General features: G+C 43.7%; 1 protein-coding gene across 3 annotated transcripts in view; it reads right to left on the bottom strand.

Annotated features, from left to right (window-relative positions):
* Positions 1-19681, bottom strand: part of LOC138284552 (kelch-like protein 31) — a 49727-nt gene extending 30046 nt beyond the window's left edge. Inside the window, exon 1 of one of the 3 annotated variants that reach the window (XM_069223448.1) lies at positions 19494-19681. Coding sequence is in view for 1 of the 3 variants with exons in the window: in XM_069223447.1 (XP_069079548.1) it covers positions 19313-19449 (137 nt within the window). In the remaining 2 variants the exon portion in view is untranslated. The other 2 variants (XM_069223447.1, XM_069223449.1) reach the window with 2 other exon arrangements.
* Between the last annotated feature and the right edge of the window lie 1060 nt (positions 19682-20741).

Raw genomic sequence — 20741 nt, forward strand, 5'->3', positions numbered from 1 at the left:
CAGTGCATTGTGATGGGCATTTTACTTAACATGAACAAAACCCTAGAAATTCACTGAAAAAATAACGGTTACAGGGGTGTTATAGTTAGGAAATAGAATTTGAAATATCTTAGAAATTCACTAAAACAACAAAGCTTACAGGGACGTTATTGATTGGTCCCGATTTTACACGCACAAAAACATAGAAATTCAGCTGTTAAAGTTAAAATTAGTTATTTCAATTAACTCTAACTTGTGCCCTAAGGTAACTATAACTCGCACCCTTGCCATGCACTGCTAATTACCCCTCATAATACATCACTCATGACATCTTCTCTGACATCATTGATAATAACACTGTAACATTTGCAGTAAAATTATTGATGAGAAAACTGTGCATGTCCTATAGTTATAGAACGGCACTATTGTTTGCGCCTATTTGTAATGATTCCTCTAACTGGATTGGAATTATGATAGCGATCATTTATTTAAGCATTTGTCTGTATCTTTTTAGCCCATAAGAAGCGACTGTGTTACAACACATGTGTTGGCTGTAACCTTACATTGTATTAAGCTCTATATTTGGGTTCTGTGGTTAATATTTATACATAATTAGAAATTGGGTCAATGATTGGCAGAGGTATACACCCTTGTCCAAGTAGAGACCACAGTCCTAGTCACGGCAAGTCACAAACACAATCCAAATTATCCTGTGCCCAACCTCTGGTAGCTTAGCAAGGAGCAGTCAGGCTTAGCTTAGAAGGCAATGTGTAAAGTATTTGTGCAATAACTCATACAGTAACACAGTGAAAACACCACAAAAGTACACCACACCAGTTTAGAAAAATAGCTAATTTGTATCTGAATAAAATATGGTCAAAATGTCAAAAAACTAATGTACACAGGCAAAGTTATGATTTTTTAAAGATTAAATACCAATAAAGCACTTAGAAACGCAATGACTCCAACTGGGGCTACATCGTTGATGGAGCTGTTACCAATAGTCCGACGCCACTGGCACCGGTCATGGAGTTGCATGGACCCCCCCAGGCACAGTACCTTTGAAAACGAAGAAACAAAGATGTCGACAGAGTCGGGGATGTGAGGCATAGCTTGAGCCAGTGGGACGTCAGTCCCTTACTGTGTCTGGGGAGGTAAGGCATCGGTTCCGTAATGTGAGGCAGGAGAGGTGAGGCGTCGGTTCCGTCCGGTTGCAGGGGAGCTGATGGGGCATCAGTGGTGAGACATCGGTTCCTTGTGACCCGGAGAGGAGGAAGAATCCAGTCGGCCAAGAAGTGATGAGTCGACTTGGCAGTGCCGCGATCACACTGTGGGACATCAGCGGCATTGCAGCAACATCGGACTGACTTCACACGTCCTTGCGTGCAGCGAGGACCACAGACCCTGAGCAGGCAGCGGCGTTGGGCAATGGTGTCCATGCTGGAGTTGCTAAAGTCAGTAAACTAGCTAGAAGCTAGTAGATGAAGTCTTTGTTGGCCCTGAAACATCAGAACAGGTAGCAAGCTTAATCCAAGCCCTTGGAGAGCACTTGTTGGGAAGGCAGAGTCCTTCCAGCAGAGTCAGAGGTCAGCACGCAGTAGGGCAACAAGCAGGCCAGCAGTTCTTCTCAGCAAAGTAGCCCAGATGAGTTCCTTGAGTAGCTATGCAGTCCCTCTGACAGAGTCCAGGTGTAGATCCAGAAGTGTCTGATTTGATTGGATCAGAGACCTAGTTTATATTCCCCAAAATGCCTTTGAAGTTGGGGAAACTTCAAAGAGTGGTTTTGAAGTGCACAAATTCCACTTTCAGCCCAGTCATGTATGCCAGGATCCCTGTGGGGATTATCAGTCCTTTGTGAGAGGGCAGGCCACTGGCCTTTGAAGTGTAAGAGAGAGCCCCTCCACCCTTCCTGCCCAGGGAGACCCATTAAGTATGCAGATGCAGGATTATCTATTACCATTCTGTTCATACTAAACATGACAGGGATACTCCTTTCAGTTCAGAATCTACCACTTAAAAGTATATGAGGCCAGTTTTAATGCTGACCTATGAGAGGAGCAGGCCTCATAGTAGTAGAAACGAATCTGTGGGTTTCTCACTATCAGGACATGTAAAACACATAGGTACATGTCCTGCCTTTTACTTACATAGCACCATGCCCTATGGGTTATCTATGGCCTACTTTAGGAGTGGCTTATATGTAGAAAAAGGGGAGTTTAAGGTTTGGCATGTAGTTTTAAATGTCAAGTCGAAGTGGCAGTGAAACTGCACACACAGGCCTTGCAATGGCAGGCCTGAGACATAGTTAAAGGGCTACTTATGTGGGTGTCACAATCAGGCTCACTAGTATCATTTAATTTACAGGCCCTGGGCACCTCTAGCACACTTTTACTAGGGACTTACAAGTAAATTAAATATGCCATTTAGGTAGGAACCAATGTTACCATGTTTAGGGGGAAAGCACATGCACTTTAGCACTGGTCAGCAGAGGTAAAGTGTGCAGAGTTCTAAACCCAGCAAAAACAGTATCAGGATACTGCAGAGAGGCAGGATGACCACCCTAAGGCTGTCAGGTCCAGCATACATTGAGACAAAAGGTTTCGTATTTTTGTTGCGAAATGGAATAAATCTTTTTTGATGAGCAACCAATTGACTGTGATGGACATGGAATTCCTAAATCAACAGGTTCATCACATTGAAATGACAATTGTCTGTGATTCTTTTGCTTTGTTGCTTGCTTTTTTGTGCTTTAATGGTAGTTGGACTTTCGGCTTCCCGACTTGTGTTTTATTCTTAACGTACTTCAATAAAGACAAATGCATTGTAAATATTTAAGGTCACCATATTCTAAGATTCTAATTTAATTTATTTAAACGTCAATACCTTTAAGCTAACAAGAAGGCTCCTTCTAAAAAACACATTGTATTTGAAATTGGACAGAAACTGAGGATAAAGCTAGAAGATTTCCTGCATTTATAAGTAGATAACCTGGAAGCCCCAATAGTATCATTGCAATAAGTGATGAAAAAGGAGAGATCACTTCTAATCACAACAAAATTATCCAGCAATTTGAGAAATATTACTCTACTCCTCTATAAAGATCACAAAAATAAGGATCTCTCCAATATTCACAATTTTCTAAATAGAGTGAATTTCCCCTTCGTGAAAAAAAGTGATAATTTAACTTTAGCTGAGATAAAGTTAAATCCTATAGAATGTAAGTACCATGAGGCAAAACTGCTGGTCCATATAATATACTATCTGAACTTTAGAAAATACTAATAGCAGATCTAGCCCATTTTTATTTTTAAATCCTCAAAGAAAACAAACTTCACAATCAAGTCACAGCTATAATGTGTTATACAACTCAGCATGTTACTTTGATGTTTTATTAGTCCCAGTTTACAAGTGTTTTGAATATAACTATTCCTCCCAATTCCACTCAGTTGAAGTACAAGCTGTACAAGTAGAAACAAGGAAACATTTTCCAGTTTCATTAGTCGGTCGAATCAGTCTGATTCAAATGACAAGTCTTCAGAACGCACGTTTCTTTCCTGAACTACTCACAACTACTCACAAGACCTACAGTCTATTTAAGAAACTATGGTTTTACATTATATATGACAGGTCAAGATGCTACCTGTTACCAAGGGCAAATGCAGATTCCACGACTGAAGGCTTCATTATAAGGGACTGCATGGGGCGCTGTTCCCTATATTTCATCAATCGTCCACTAGGCTGCGAGGTTAATATATTTTTTAATTAATACTAGATCCCGAAATATACTTTACAAATTTGGTGAACGAATTATTGATAAGAAAATAATATTCAAGACACTAGATAGCCTAGGAAAGATTTGGCGTGGCAGCAGGCAATTTTTACATTTCCGGATTTACATGTACTTTCCCTACTGTATGGGAATCCGGAACTGTCTGCTATTTTTTTGAACAAATATTTCTATAAATGCCATGAATCAGGAGTTAATACATTAACAGAATTGTTTCATGGGCAAACACTAAAATCTATCTGCTTATTATAAAATTAATTTGATCTACATAAACACAGCTTCTTCATATATTTACAAGTTAGACATTGAATTCACTCCTTGGTCTGTTGAAATTCCCTTCACATTTTGGTTCCACCCACCACAGCAAACAGCAAGGGGCAAAGGATCAGCCTCAATTACCATTGACTACCTTCACTCCACAGGACTGCACAGAGCCTGTGAACACTGTTCACATCGCCTAAAATATCTCCTCTCTCTTCAGTTTAAAAGCATGTTCAAAGTGCGTATTTTCAGTTAAGTTATTTTTTGTATTAACTTTGAATACTTGCTGTATTCCTTTTAATGTTTATGCTACAAAGTGTTTAAGTGGCACTGCAACACTGTAGCTGGCACTAGATGGCATGATTGGTTAGGTGGTGATTTATTCTTCTCTATAATATCATCCTCTGCAATCTTTACAGAAAAATTAAAGGCAAAACAACTTGCTTGGCATTAGCGGAATAACATTGATGCCAAGAGACCATCCATCACCTGCTGCATGTCGCTATGACAAAGTTATGGCTAAATCAGTAAAGGTTGCGCTACATTGTTTGGTGTAAAGGGACGGGAACCATATGGGCTGGTCTAGTGGGAGTTGCACTGGAAGTAGTGTAGTGAAAGGATGGGCAGTGAGTGGATTTGCTGAGTTAAGAAATGGGACAGTAGTTGAGAATCTTGTTGGAGTCAAGAGATGGTCAGAGGGTAGCGCTTGGGCTACGGAGGAGAAAATGGATGGGTGGTCTGGTGCAGAGAGGCTGGATGAAGGGGGCAGTAAGTGGTAGATGGACTGATGAATGGGGTAAAGTACTGGAATTGAGTTGGTGGGGAAGTAGTGAGCTGGTGGGCCGGTGAATGGGTCTATGAATAGAGTGTGGGCATATGCCGGGGCAGAGGCTAAGAGATGGGTTGAAGAGGGTAGTAGGTGGGCAGATGAAGCAGTGAGGTGAGTGGATGGAGGGGTATGGGATGATGAAGGGAGGTGTAATGGGTAGGAAGTGGCATTGGTAAGAAGGTGGTATGGATTAAGTGAAGTAAGCATCAGTGGATAGAAATCTGACTCGAAGGGAGAGGAAAAGTGCAGTGAATGCCACTCACTAGCAGTGAATGGACAACAATGAAGCAGGGGGAGTGGGTTGAAGTTATGGGGTGAAGTGAAGGGTAGCATAGGGTCGCTGGAGAGAAAAAAGGGTCAGTTAATAGGAGGTGTACTGGAGTAAATAGACAGGCAGCAGGTGGGAGATGGACTAGATTGAACGGATTGGAGTAGCTAGACAATACTGTATAATTATGAGAGGGGCAGTCAGTAGGGGAATGAAATACAGTTAATACAGATGTGATGGGTAGAGCAGTGTTAGGAGACTGGCATTGGTTTGAGTGAAGAAAGGGGAAGTGGTTAGGAACCTGGAGAACATGCATTGGGTACTAGATGGGAGATAGTAGGCACTGGAGTGAAGGGAGGGACATTGCTTGAGAGATCGGTATTGATTGGGCACATACTTAAGACAGTGAGTGTAGGATGATGCAGTGAAGGTGAGATGCTCCGGTGGTTAATAATGATGCAGGTGGAGGGAGGAGTGAGCATGAAACGCTAGCATGCGAGTAACTGTCAGTGATGTGCAGTGTAGGTCACCAGCAGGCAGAGTGAGCAGTATGGGTTTCTGGGACAGAGAGCTGGAACCTTCTGCTCACAGCCCGGCACCTTCCATGCACATCAAGACCACGCCCTTTATTGTGCAAGATTCTTGCACTCAAGCCACTTCACTCCACCTGGGGTAGCAGATTATCTGCCGAATGTACCTAAACCCAACTTGCGCCTGGAACTTTTTTTGCTACCATACAATGCAAGCTGTCTGGTTGCAAAAGACCTATTTTGAACTTATAGTGGGCTTGCAGCATGCCTGTTGCTAACCATTGGTTCACATTATTGTCGCTCCCATTTTCTTGCTTTTCATACAGTGTGTTTCTTTGTCCCAATCTCTTGTTTGTCCCTCCCCTGGAGCATAGTCTTGTTACCATCCTTTTGCTTAACTGACTTGCAGCCTATTACAGATACTCTATGTGAGCATCTCTGCATCTGCAAACCTCCTTGTTACTTTCTACCAGGTGTGAGGAATCCCCATCCCTCCATGCACTCTGTGGCTGTCTTTCTTGTGTGCTTTCACCCTGGCACCTCCCTCTTGTCCCTTGCGATCTGTGTTGCTCTCTCAATGATGAGATCCCTTCACTCCCCCTTCACAGGAATACACCCTGTGCTCTATGTTGCTCTCTTCCTCGTTTGCGTCCCCCAATCCATGCTACTCTCTATGCCACATGCTTCCCTCACTCACAAACTTCCCCTGCACTGTGTTGCTCTCTCCCTTGTGTGCTTCCCCTGGCAACCCTCGATGCCACCCTGCTCCATGTTACCCTCTCCCTTGTATGATTCTCCACCTCTGCAAACCTTTTTCCCCCTTGTTACTTTCTACTTTGTGTGCAGACTCCCCCATCCCTCCAGGCACTCTGTGGCTCTTTTTATCATGCCAACCCCTGACACCCCCCCTGTTGCCCCTGCAATCTACGTAGCTCTCTCCATCATGAGATCACCCTTTCTCTCTCCCCCTCCCCCAGAATACACCTGTGCTCCTTGTTGCTTTCTTCCTGTTGTGGTTTCCCCAAAACAACCCCTCCCCACATCCACACTGAAACAGCACCAACAAAGCTATAGTCCCAAAAGGTAGAACCTGTTTTTTCATTGCTTTTTATTTAGGATGGGGTGCAGTGTAGTCAACATACTTCGGCTGGGCATCCGATTGTATCAACATGTAACTGCTCAAACACAAGCCTACTGAATTGACTAATATTATGCTTTTGTGTCCCGTGTATAAATCATTTACCATAAAATATCTGAAATCCTTATTTACTGGAAATATATTTGAATGGTTGCATCAGCTACAGATTTTGTATTGGGACTAAACTCCCTTAAGGAAGCCATTGTGTCTGCCTTGTTTTTAATGTCTGCAAGAAAGGTTTGACTTGATGTTTTTTATGTTTGTTATTAACATGTTCAATAATTACATGCAAATCTAAATATCCTTAGTTTTTAAGCTTCTACTCTTTTAATACATAATATGAGTTTAGGATTGTTTGTTTACTATTGTACTGTAAACACTATGTAAGAATATTGCTTTGTATATATGGCCAAAAGGTATTAATACACAATTTAGAATTGATTGATTGAAGCCAGAACTCCTGACTCCTTCCAAAATAGAGGCCTGCGGTCCCCTGCTGACAGACCACTGACAGTACCTCAGACCACCGCTTTGAGTGCGCCCGGTCCTGTCAGTGCTCGGCACATGTGAAGAATTGGAGACGTCTTCAGCCTGGTTTCTACATTTCAGAGATCTCAGCAAAATAACCCAGAGGGTGGGTTTACCTTTATATATGAGTAATACGAGATGACCTCAAACCCTCTGTCTAATCACTGACTTGAGAGAAGAAGCATAAGATCCTGGCAGCTCAGTGCATGGCGAGCAGGTGAGTTTTGAGAACTTTTCTAAAAAGGATTCTTGATGAGCAGTGTTACATATGTTGGGAGTTGTATATGTAATACATTACATGTTGCTGTTTGAACTGCTGGGGGGTTGACTACTGTCATATGAATTATGTGCATGCGAGTTAGAGAATGTCCTGAGGACATAAATTATGGGGATAGAACTTTGAACTGCATTCATGAACTACGAGCAGCACTTGTAACACTTTAACTGAGGAATAAACAATTGGAGCATCTACGTTGAGGACTCGTTCTTGCTGTGTGACCCTTTATCCTCTTAACATTGGTGATGAGGATGGGTAACCACAGCCTTTAATTTGGTCCGAAATTGACTGTAGAGGAACAATTGTGGGAGATTGTTGATTTAAACCATTTTAGTTGCCAGACGTCTAGGGAAAGTCTTTGCGAGATGCGCTTGTATCCTGGGAAGCACGCGTACCTGATTTACTCTGAGGGTGTAGCAGGAACAAACATCAGCATTTTTTAAATGAGTGCCGGCAGTTTGGGTGCGAGATTCCATTTGTATTATGTGGAGGAGATTCCTGTTGACACCAGTTTGAGTGCATTTTGCCATAAAGCTTCTTGTGAGTGGTGTTACGTCACCACACCATGCATCAACAATGTGGTGGCCATTTGGATTACTTTCAATTACGAGGAAGAAGTGAGTGGGACCCTTCCAATTTGACTATCACACTGGCAGTGATGCGCACACCCAAGCGATTACTATTTACTTTTGTTTGTGTGTTCTGGTGACACAATCTGTGGAAAGTTTTGCTATTTTATACATATAATTAAGCATTATTACACTAAGCATTGTACCACCCCTTGTGTTTTTGCCAGCACCTGTGGAGCCTCCCATTTATTGGGAAACTTGGGAAGCAGTGTTTCATGCTTATGTAGATGCTTTGGAAGGTGAGAATAGTGGACCTGAAAGAAAATTGTCTCTATTGATGCACTGTTTAGGTGGTTTTGGGCTAAAGCAGTACAAAAATCTACCAGTCTTACTTACTGCTGGTGACTTGAATGTTTATCAGTATGCTTCAAAACAAATGTACTTAAGATATGGAAAAAGCAATGTGGTTATTGAGACATTCAATTTTATTCCAGGAAACAAAATGTCAATGAACCTATAGAATAATATGCAAGTTAAGGTCACTTGCTTCACTTGTGATTTTGAGCACATTAATTATGAGCAGGTTTTAAGAGATCAGATCCTGATGAAAGCCAATGATAAGAAAGTCTAGCAGAGGTTGTGGGCTAGTGCTGATATGTCACTTAATGGGCCACTGAGATTGCCAAAGCAAACAGAACATTCAGTAAAAAGTGTACAAGAGATAAGGGGTTTACCCAGTGGTGAGATTCATGTTGTTACAAAACATAATGATTTTTTTTTAATGATATTAAAAAAGGAAGAGGTCACGAAACCATCACTAGCATGCTATAGATGCATTAATCCCTCACATTTAGGTAATTTTAAAGGTCACCCTGCCATAGATAAAGTATGCTCTAAATGCATTTAAAAAAGGGCATTTCAGTAGTGTGTTGATCCAGTTTTTGAAAAACAAATTTGGTAAATGTATGAGAGGACCAGTTACAAGAAATTGGGGAAGTGATACAAGATCTAAATGCTGTGTGTATGTAAGTGATGGATCAATCAAAAGAGAGTTTCCATCCTGCAATATTGATATTGATGGTAAACAAATTTCTGTTCTAGTTGATTCCTGTGCTTGGTACAAGATTATTGAGCAAGGGATTGTGGATGAATTATGGCCTAATAGGTGTTTACTGCCACCTAATGCTGCTCCTGGGGGATATACAGAACATAAAATTGAATTGGCAGGACGTTTTTTGGGAAAGTTGGATTTTCTGGGTCACAGTACTAGAGGAAAAGTATATGTAGCAAGAAAGGGGCGCTCATTGGTGGGATGGCCTCGTCAAGTTGAAATGGGCATTAGACGGGATCCTAAGTAAAACTCGCCTGTCTATGTAGTTGATGAATGGCAGGGCAGTACTTGTTTGAATTCAGCACAAGTGAATGAATTTATGTTGCAATTGGAAAAAATAGAATTGGGTTTTCAGTGACAATTTAGCTGAATCTAAAGGTTTTAAACATCATATAGTACTGAAGTCTTTGATACCTGTAAGACATAAGGACAGAAATGTATTTGCGTATAGTGGAAAACATAAAATACTAAAGGATTTATGCAAAAAATGTATAACTGAGTGTCATGATCTGGAATGTGATGGCTGTTTCATGTGTATTCCCTAAGAATGGTGCTTAAATAACAATGAATAACGAAATCTAGTTGTTACACAACTTTGCCTTGCTCTACTTGGGCGTTTCCTGTATATAAGGGAGCCAAACCCAGTGATCTATGCTTGCTATTCAAACTTTTCTTTTGGTGGTCGAAGAGGAGGAGTGCTCCTTCTCTCAAAGGAATTGTTGCTGTTCATCTCGGAATTTAGGAAGGTGAGTTTGTAACTCTCAATAATTCAAAATCACCATGGAGTCACAATGACTTGTAAATCTGCTGTGGGAGAGTGACCCTTCTTTCACCTTTATGAGGTGCAGCATGAAATACCTTGGAAGCATGCTCTTTTTAAAAAAAAATCAAAGTTTCCATGTCAGAGATATCTGCTTCAGTCTTCTGTTAAAGAATGGCAAAAATATACATATTGAGATATGTTTATCTTTGCAATGAACGCTGTTTATCGACATATCCATTGCACAAGTTAAGAGACTGTGCAAACAATTAACTCTTCTGAGAAAAGTAAAGTTCATGTTGTGGTATTGAAACTCGAGGATGTGCCTTCAGCCTGCCTGGTAGCATATGCTGTTTAAATACTTTCAGTTTCAAATAGTTAAAAGATTTGTTTTCTAAAGTTTAACTCTTTGGCAACTTACTTGATTTTTCAATTGCTAACTGCAATACAAATAATTCCTTTGAGTTATAAAGACTTGCTTGATCAGAATCTGCAGGAAATTGGATGAATTATTTTTCTTTTGCAATTATTGTGAGTACTTCAGTTTCATTTGGCATTACAAACTCATATTGAAAACTTATCATTGACTTTACTTATCAAGCGCTGAGGAAAGTGTTGTCCAGGTGAAACAATTATTGAACCTTTAATTGTTATGAAAAGTGCTGTTGTTTGGATTTTCAATATCACAAGGAAATTTCATATGCTGAGGTAAGTGCTGTTGTCCACAGACATCAAAAAACACGTCCTTAATAAAGAACTCTCTTGCTTGAGTGGATACTTGTTTGATTATAGGAAATTTGAGAAATAAGAACTGCTGTGTTATGGATTCACTTTCTCCACATTTACTGAAAGATACAGAAGAATATTATTTTATTGAGGCCCATTTCCTCTCTTGGGAAGGAAAATTGTTCAAGCTTTTTATTGAAGGTATCAATGGTATAACACACACACTATATATATATATTTTAGATGATTATTGAATAGAACATATACATATATTATGTTAACATTTCTCATTTCTCCTTCCCTGCTGTTTCTTACCCTCCTCCTTCCCCTCATCTGGCATCTTAGGGGTCATGGGTCAAATTCATTTAGTAACCCAGTGGTGCCTGGAGGTGGGTCCATTCATAGCATCGTGCTTTTCCTGAGAAGTGTTGGATTCTTTCGAGACAAACCTGCCCTGCCTGACATCGAGCCTGTAGAATCATCACCTTGGGTGTCCCCCCATTGTCAGTGAAAGCATCTGGGGAATTGAGGCTCTGCATTGACTTATGCAGTATCAATAATGCCATTTGGGCGGATGCCCATTCCCTGCCAAATCTACATGAAATGGTTTCAACCTTGGTGGGTGCCTAGGTCTTTTCTACCCTGGGTTTAACTAGTGTGTACCACCACATCAAGCTTGAGGACGAATCAAAAAAGCTAACCTCAAAATCAAAAAAGCTAACCTACCTCCTGGTAGGATTATTCCTTTATAGTAGGATGCCTTTTGATCTAGCCAGCACTTTCTCTGTTTTCCAGTATTTAATGAAAGAAAGACTGGGGGGAGTACCTGGGGCAATTGCCTTCCATGATGATATTTTGGTATATGGGAGCAACATTGAAGAACATGATTAAAACCTGGCTATAGTCCTGCAAGCATTGTCAAATAATGGAACATTTGTTCTTGTTTGGGAATGTTCAGGGTGTTTTGACCACTTGAAGGCTGTTGATGCCGTGAAACATTCTGTCTTCAGGGCAGAAATAAAAATAACATGTCTCCTGGATGCACTATATAGGTAATGCATTTTAGCTCTTGGAGAAATCATTTCCAAATTATGGCTATGCTTAAAAATAGATTATATTTTGGTAAATGGGAGCAACTAATAATAGGTGTTATACAAGCAGTGCACTGCATCAGACCAATTAACCATCTCAGGTATTTTATTAGTGTTGGAAGCTGTTAGTTGCCCTATGCACGTGTCAAGCATGTTGCTTTACCTCAGCTATTTAACAGCTGAAACAGGCAGGAGTGGCTCACAGCAAGGTAAAGGGGCGGGGTGGTCCGCGGGGAGGGGGCGGATGAAATTAAAATAAAATTAGAAATTGAAAAAAATTTAAAAACACTTACCTCGTCCGCGGCGCACCGCTCCTCTGTCCCTCATCGACTGCAGGCACAGGCTCCCAGCCTCCCCTGCGCCCAGCCAGGGTGCTCCCAGGCAGACTGGGAGCTTGTGCAGGCTCTCTCCAGCCCAGCAACTGTGTTGCTGGGCTGGAGAGAGCCTACAGCGCATGTGTGTTTGAAGCACACATGCGCTTTGAGGGGGAGTGCTTAGCGCTCCCCCCCACTGCTCATCACCCCAGTGGCCCCACCCTTTTACCAAACAATAGTAATAATAACGATTTATTATCGTTGTTTGGTAAATGTTTTGCAGCTGTCACTGCTGGTGGGGGGGTGACGCTCCTCCGTCCTCAAGGAGGAGCCGCTCCTGGAAAAAGGTAGCCAGCAGGGACAGCCATTAATGTAGCTGTGTGAGTTAATGGTGGGCGTGTTAATGGTGGAAATACGCTCGCAAAGTGAAGGTCGCAGTCTCAAATCATGGTTAGGCCAACACAGCAATTCTTCCTTCTTAGGCTGAAAAAGTGAACATGTTTGAACTTGGTAATAATAGGACTTCTTTTCAAACTTGTATTAACAGATGTCATTCAAATAACACAAGTGCAGATGTGCATAAATCTATATGTGAGTGTGTGTGCGTGCGCTAGTGACTCTGACTCTTTCAAGCGTTCGTTTGTAAAAGTGTGGATTTAAAAGTGGTAAAAGTGTGGATTTAAAAGTGGTAACTAAAAAGTAAGTGTTCAGAATTTGAATGCATCAACTTGCTTTGACTGTGCAAATACAATTGCAGGTGTATTATTATTTATGTGCCATAATCTGCCCAATATATTTTTCCTTGATGATCTGAAGGATTCTGTTTGTTAAGGTACACTACAGTTATGAATATGTCAAGCATAGGTCATGGGTGCTGGAAGTAGAGTTGCAGGGGGTGCTGCAGCACCCCCAGAGTAACCATCCCAGTGTTCAGAAAGTGAAAGAGCAATAAAGATGCCTTTAAATGTTGTTTTAACCTCCCCAAAGCGTTCAAAGACAGGGGTCAAATGTCAGGCTATGCGGTCTGTCAAATTGCTGATTTTTCTTTTAAAAGGGATATTGGTGTGTAATTTTCTTACTCCAACAGCAAAGTTAGAGTATTTGTAAAGTGACCTATATGACAATCTAGGTAGAGTATAGGGAGTGTGAAAGAGAAAGCAGTAGGATATTTTTTTTTTAACATTTAACATTTAAATGTCTATACATTAACTGTGCAAGTATTTCAAAATATATTAGCAGCAAGTAAAGTATCAATTAGGCCAATTTTTACCCTGAAGTGTGGTGGGAAAAATTACTTTATCAAAAGAAACCAAGGCACTTTACTGGTGATGGGCAAATGACAAAAAATTACTGAAGCCAGATTTCCCACAAATTATCATTTAGCATAATATAGTTTTACCAGTAAAACGTGTATGCCTCTGCAAATTTACTGAGCATCTCAGTAGAAAACGTGCTGTTTGTAAATGACAGTGCACCACCACGCCATGCTTTAGTGATATATTTGTAACTACTAGGGGTGTAGTCCACGTGTTAGACCGCACTTGGGAGATAAAGAGTTGGGCGCCATTCGTGTCTCTAAAATTACCAGGTCTTCGGTGTGTTGGTCAAAAACCATCCCTTTCCCCAGTCGCCTAACATGGGATATTAGCCCAGCTGGCAAATTCCACTCTGCCTGGGGCCCAAGGCCACAGCGAACAAAAATACCCGCCCTTCGAACTTAAAACATGTCGTACATTCACCCATGCGCCCAGAGGCTACGTGCCCAATATATTATGATATAATATTATAATATAAGAACGCTTCACCCAAGTGCCCGTGATGGTTGAGACTGTGCTCCAAGAACCTATATCATGCCCCCATTTCCTCTAGCGCCCGAAGTTATGACGGGGTTATTTTACCCTCTGTAAACGGTACTATACGTTCGTCCAAGAGCCAGAAGTCATGACGAAGGCAAGCTTGTAATCTGCAGACCTATAACGTATTTTACATGTATCCAAGCGCCAGAAGCGACCACCTTCGCGGTGAGTGTGCTACAGACGTTTCACTCCCAGCATGGGCTGTGTGGCAGCAGCTGTAATCTCAGCCCCGGCTCCTCGGTTATTTTTGGGCCTGTCCTGTTGGCTGGGGTCAGGAAAGTGTCCGGCCCAGGAATAGCCTCAGCCCCAGCGCACATACTTCGGGAAGGATGGATCTGATGTCTGAGCACAGTTAGCCATTCACACACGTGCACTACTCGCACTCCCCTCGCACACGTATCTACTGTTACACGAACAGCCACAAACTCGCCTACGTTTACACGCTTATTCACCATCTACACTCCCCAAAAACATCTATGCCCACACTCACAGTGGCATTTACATACACTCCCACTCATACTCTACGTCTCACGCACACACATCTGCACTGCACGTTCACACGCATCCATTGAATAAATACCATCATTTTCGGAAACGTTCAAATTCACACAGGTTTAGACAAAAATACCCTTCGAACTTAAAACATGTCGTACATTCACCCATACGCCCAGATACTACGTGGTGATATATGTGCGCTTCACCCAAGTGCCCGCGATGGTGGAGACGAGCACTTTCACTCAAGCATGGTCACGTACAGGTGCACAGCCACATATACACGCGCACACAGACAATAGGCCTATTCTTCCATTTACCCAGAATCACTTTTTTTGCACACCTCTATCTTTACAAACCACTTTCTCCCACCTGCATTAGTTCACACTGACCCACACACATCCCCCACACAATAGCTTTCTTACACACAGTACGAGCACACTTCCGTTCGTTCAGACTTCCATTTCCTCACACACCCCCATTTGCTCACATTGTCGCATTCACAAGCAGGCATTTGCGCACACTTACATTCATAAGGACTCATATAAGCTCACAATGGCCCTCGTGGTCACGTACGTTTGCATTCTCACACCCTAGAACCCCCACATACATCCACACAGCTTTCCATTCACCCATGCTCGAATTTACGCACACTCATATTCACTCACTCATTTACACATGGGTAATTGTACACACATCCTCTCACTTCACTCACGCATGCATTAGCACACGATTATACATGTGCAGACTTGTATTCACCCACTGTCATTCACACGTGTTCGTTAACACGTTTGCCTCCACTTTCTTTCACAAACATACATTTTCATCCACTTTTTCTCTGTTACTCACAAGAACTCTTCACATACTCCAATTGCCTCACCTTTCTCCCACATGCTCATTTGCTTACATTTGTTTAATGAACACACTAGAATTCACACACACCAACATTCACATACACCATTGGCACACTCCCCGTTACCCACACCTGCATTCAAACACATACTTAAACACAGGCGTTTACACACCTCTTTTGCACATCCACTCTGTCCAACAGACATACATACACTCGTTCACCTACACACCCTCATCCCTACAAATGAGTAAAAGCCTGCACTCTTACATACACTCACATCTGCACACCATTGCATGTACATAATGACATTTCACACCATGATATTCATGTATACATACACTAGCGCATGTGGCCACATTTCCATTTGCACACGTTCATACGTTCACAATTATGTGTGCACACATACATGCACTCACAATACTTGCTTGTACACACTTCAACTCACTTTCATTTGCACATTCCTACTGGCACACACTCGTTCTCCCGCACTCACGTAATATATATGAGCTTGTAAACATTCGTCTAATCATACTCCTTAGCACACACTCTCATATGCCACACACTCGCATTCACCATGACGTTCCACCTCATCATATTCACACGCACTCGTTTTTGACTCATGCAATGTTGTGCTGTGCGTTCTCTTCTGCACCAAATGGAGACTTCTCTGCTGCTACCAACTTGTGCAGACGGTCTTTCTAGTTCAAGCAGTGTGAAGAGTTGTAGCTCACAAGGCACTGACGTGCCAACGTAGCCACTTGTGGACGTTGGATACTTGCTTTAAGTGGCTGTAGGAGAAACTGAGAGCTATTTTCATCATGTTATGTGGAGTCCACTCCTGCTGCCTCCACCCCACTGGACTCATCTGCCCACAGATTCTTCGACATGGCCCCCCGCTCCCCTGCCCCTCAGGATCCATAACGCCCGTGACGGGTTGGCGGCAGTTCTAAAAACTGTGCCGCTGCCAACCACCAACCCAGGGTGTACGACTGCACATATCAGAGAAGAGAGGAGCCTTTAGGAAGGGCTCCTACCTCGCAGCACAACCACAGAGTACCAGTCGGTCCAAATATGGGACCTGACGTCCATCTATTTATAACACGGTAGAGCTGTCAAATGAGACGTTCTAGCGGCTGAGATCCCGCCTGCAAGCCCCCTCCACCTCTTACCCCTCCCCATCGTGATGGGGAGAAATGCTGTTGTATAAAGCGTGAACTCTGCAAAAAGAAGACATTTCCAAGGAAATAAGAAGCTTCATTCGAAGCCATGACCTTTAATTTTCTGCACAAAATAGCAGACTTACATCCTTCGGAAGAAGTTATAACATTATTTATGTAGAATATTGCATCTATGTGGAACACCTTGCACTTTAAACCTCAAATTCGACCAAGCCTCCAAACCTCAACCTCCGATTTCAGTCCTGTCCCAACGCCGTGATCCCACTCTCAACCGAACTCCATCTTCCAAGCATAGCACGAATCACAAACCTGCTGAGCTTGACACCAGCACCAGTCCTTAGTGCCCACCTTAAACCCAATCTCACCAAAACCTCCAACTCTAACATGAATCCCCAACCACCTGACCTCAGCCTCAAACCTGACATGAAGCACCCACGCCCAACCCTACAAGCTAGCCCTCTCTCAGATCTCCAACTTCCAAGACTCCCACCCTAAAGACACACTCCTCCCAGAACTTTAGCAGTAACTGTATCCTCCGTGCCTAACACCTGCCTGAACCTTGACCCCAAGGCTATGCTCAGACTCCTATCTTACCCTAGGGTGATGAGGCGGTGCTGGTAACATCAGCGAGTCTTCAGGAATTGCTCCAATCTCTGTCTTTGAGTAGTTCTGTACCCCTCCAAGATGCCTTTTTCGAGGTCACTAATTCTACACCACAGTCCACTTGATCACATCAAGGAGGAAAGGCCTAGTGGCACTATCCAGGGAGAAACATCTAGACAGTGAATTGGATTCTGGTACCAGTACTGGTGAGTAGCATCCTTCTACCACCTGACACCCCAGCACACTGTACTTCACCAATCCGAACAGTTCAGTATCCTACAGCAGTATGATACTCACAATATGTTACACTAAGATAGCCTGATACTCAGAGTGCAATACCCTACCAGAGTTTGATAATCACAGTGCATTACTCTGGGACAGCCTGATGGTCCCAGTATAATAACCTATGGCAGTCTAATACTCGTGTAGCCTACCTTACCCCTGTCTGATACGTTACATTACTCTGAGATAGCATGATGCTCACAGTATTAATACCCTACAGTAGTCTAATGCACATGTACTTTACCTTACCCCTTTCTGATATGATACATTACTCTAGGACAGGCTGATGCTCAAAGCATAATACCCTCAGCAATCTAATACTCATGTACTTTATATTACACCTGTCGGAAACAATACTTTACTCTGGAAAAGCCTGATGCTCACAGTATAATATGGTATGGCAGTCTAATACTCATATACTTTATCACACCCTAGACTTATACGGTGCATTACACTAGGACAGCCTGGTGCTCACAGTATAATATCCTTCTGCAGTCTAATGCTCATGTACTTGACCTTACTTCTGTCTGTAAGGTATATTACTCTAGGACAGGCTTTTGCTCACAGTATAATATCCTACCACAGTCTAATACTTGTATACTTTATCACATCCTAGTCTGATACAGTGCATTCTCGACAGCTCGGTGCTCACAGTATAATATCCTACAGCAGTCTAATACTCATGTACTTTACCTTACCCCTGTCTGATGCAGGTTATTACTCCGAGACAGCCTGGTGCTCACTCTATATTATCCTACAGTAGTCTAATACTCAGGTACTTTATGTTACCCCTGTATGATACAGTTTACTACTCAAAGACAGCCTGATGCTCACAGTATAGTTTCATGATGCAGTCTGATCGTTACGGTATATTATTGTAGCACAGCCGATACTAACAGTACTAGCTATTACGCTAGGACGTCCTGATATTCACAGTACAATATTACACCCCAGTCTAGTAATCAGAGTACATTTTGCTAGAACAGTCCGAAGTTCACAGCACAATATCTTATTACAATCGAATACTCCTGGTGCATTATGGTAGGACAACCTGTTATTCGCAGTACAATATGTTAAGGCGGTCTGATATTTATATCACTTTATAGTAGGACAGCCGCATTCGGATAATTATAGTACATTATGGTAGGGCATAACGATACACTTCTGACGCAGTCTGATACTCACAGTAGATTGCCTTAACATGGCCTAACACTCACAGGATATTGTGTCATGGCAGTCTGATACTCGTAGTACATTATCCTAAAACAGTGTGATACAGGACTAATCCCAACGCGGTCTGATACTCACAAAGCATTATTCTAGCAAAGCCATGTTTTACCTGGTGTTCACTGGCGTCACAGCTGACTAGTGACAGGACCGTGTTCTAACATGGCCTGGCACTGACGGGACATCATCTCAGCACCGCCGATACCGACGGTGGTAGGATAAAGAGAAAAAAACGCGTTTCTAACCAAACTCTACACTGAGCGGATACTCGCAGAGCAGAATGCTATCCCCTCCCGCCTGACCCTCTCAGAATGCTGCCCCAGTATGGCCCGATACCGGCAGTGCCAGGAGCGTTCACACGCCGCCTGGCCGCTCTTCCGGCCAGCCCGCCTCAGCAGGGAGGGCTGCGCCAAGCACAGGCGCTGACTGCCTACGGGAGCCCGCCCGGGGTAAAGCTGGAGACCAAGGGACTGAGGGGAGAGTACAGCGCGAGCTCCTGCGTGTCTGGCTGAACAGACCAGTTGCGAAAGCAACGGTTCCTTCCCCCGAGGTCTCTTTCTCCTCCTGCGCCTCTATGTTCGTCTTCCACGGTACTCGCCTTTCCTCTGTAGTGTCTCGTTTATCATAGCACCCAGAGCCTCTTCTTCCCTCACCTGGGCCTTCCACGGAGGCCTCCCTCGCATGGCCTGCACGTGCCCCCTCTTGGAGGTCTCCCCTTGCTCAGAGTATATCCCTTATCGGCCTCCCAGGGGATGGTCCTTAGGGGTCTCCTCGTATAGTGTCCCCGCATGGACCGTCCCCGAGGGCCATGCTCGGCCTCATCCCTCACTTTACCTTCTTCACTCGGGCCTTCTTCGTGGTCTCCCTCCTATCCAGCTGTTCAGGGGTGGTGGGCTCCGTCCGGGGCACAGGGAGGGGTCGGCGGCTGCGGACAGACTGCGCTGTGGGCAAAGGGGCTGTCACACTGGGACTCCACCTCGTGCCCAGCGGGCGCCAACCCGAGGGCAGGAGCCCCCCCCTGCACTCGACCACCGCGGTGCTCGCGCCCGCCCCCTCCCCGCGCAAGGTTACGGCGCAGGGACAGGTGCACATGTCATTGAACATTCCCGAGCCGGCCGGCCTCACGGGGTCTGCAGCAGGAACCCTGCCAGGCGTCGAGGACGGGCACTGATTATGTAAATGAGGCGCACTAAGAATTATTGTATGTAAATATATCTCCGGGCAGTTGCAACACCCAGGCCGGGTTGGCCAGACGCGCTGTTTGTGCTAACTAAAAGCCTTTCGAAAAAGTTGGCGCGCTGAGCCTGACTTTAGTTATGGGAGGAGGCCAGGCTGTTAAGAATAACATTGGTCTAATACCAGTGCTTAATTTGCAGGGCTGTGTAGTTTCGGGGATGGACTGCACCGTCCCCGACACGCTTGCGCGATGTGCGCTTGATGACAATAATGACCTCGACACAGGTTTATTGTTTGACCGCGTGGTCGGGTGCGGCCCAGTTGTTTAGCACTAGCAATCCTGCTGGCCGCTGTGCTCCTGAAGACCCGCCCGAACGCGCCTTCTTTATTTTTATACCTCGGGGGAGGCCGCGGGGTAAATCACAATTAACAGTTACAGAGGGGGGGAACCCCTCCAACATTCGGGCATCACCTGAGTTAAACACACTCAGGCAACCCCTTCCAGATACATGGGTCGGCTGAGCGGTTACGTCACTGGTCAGCGACACTACATTCCTCCAAAAATTTATAAACAACAAACAGTACATTATGGTGTGGTAGCTAGTCTCACTTCGCAGTGATGGTCACGCAGAAGTGGAGGGGCAGGGATTGTTACATAAATTATACTTGGTCACCTATGACGGGTCGAACACGACTCAAGAATGGTGCTCGGGGGGGTCATCCTGCATCGGACTCGGCAACTCATCTCGTTGAACACTTGGCGAGAGATTAGAATCACACTCATCAACTGGCACCGACGGGGACTCATCCTCCTCACCACGCAGTTCACCCCGGGGATCTTCGCCCATTGGGTGGTATCTCCTGAATAGGGACACATTACGGGTGACAGTCTCATGTCCCCGCTGA

The sequence above is a fragment of the Pleurodeles waltl genome, chromosome 3_1, assembly GCF_031143425.1.
Source record: "Pleurodeles waltl isolate 20211129_DDA chromosome 3_1, aPleWal1.hap1.20221129, whole genome shotgun sequence".
NCBI classification, from domain to species: Eukaryota; Metazoa; Chordata; class Amphibia; order Caudata; family Salamandridae; genus Pleurodeles; species Pleurodeles waltl.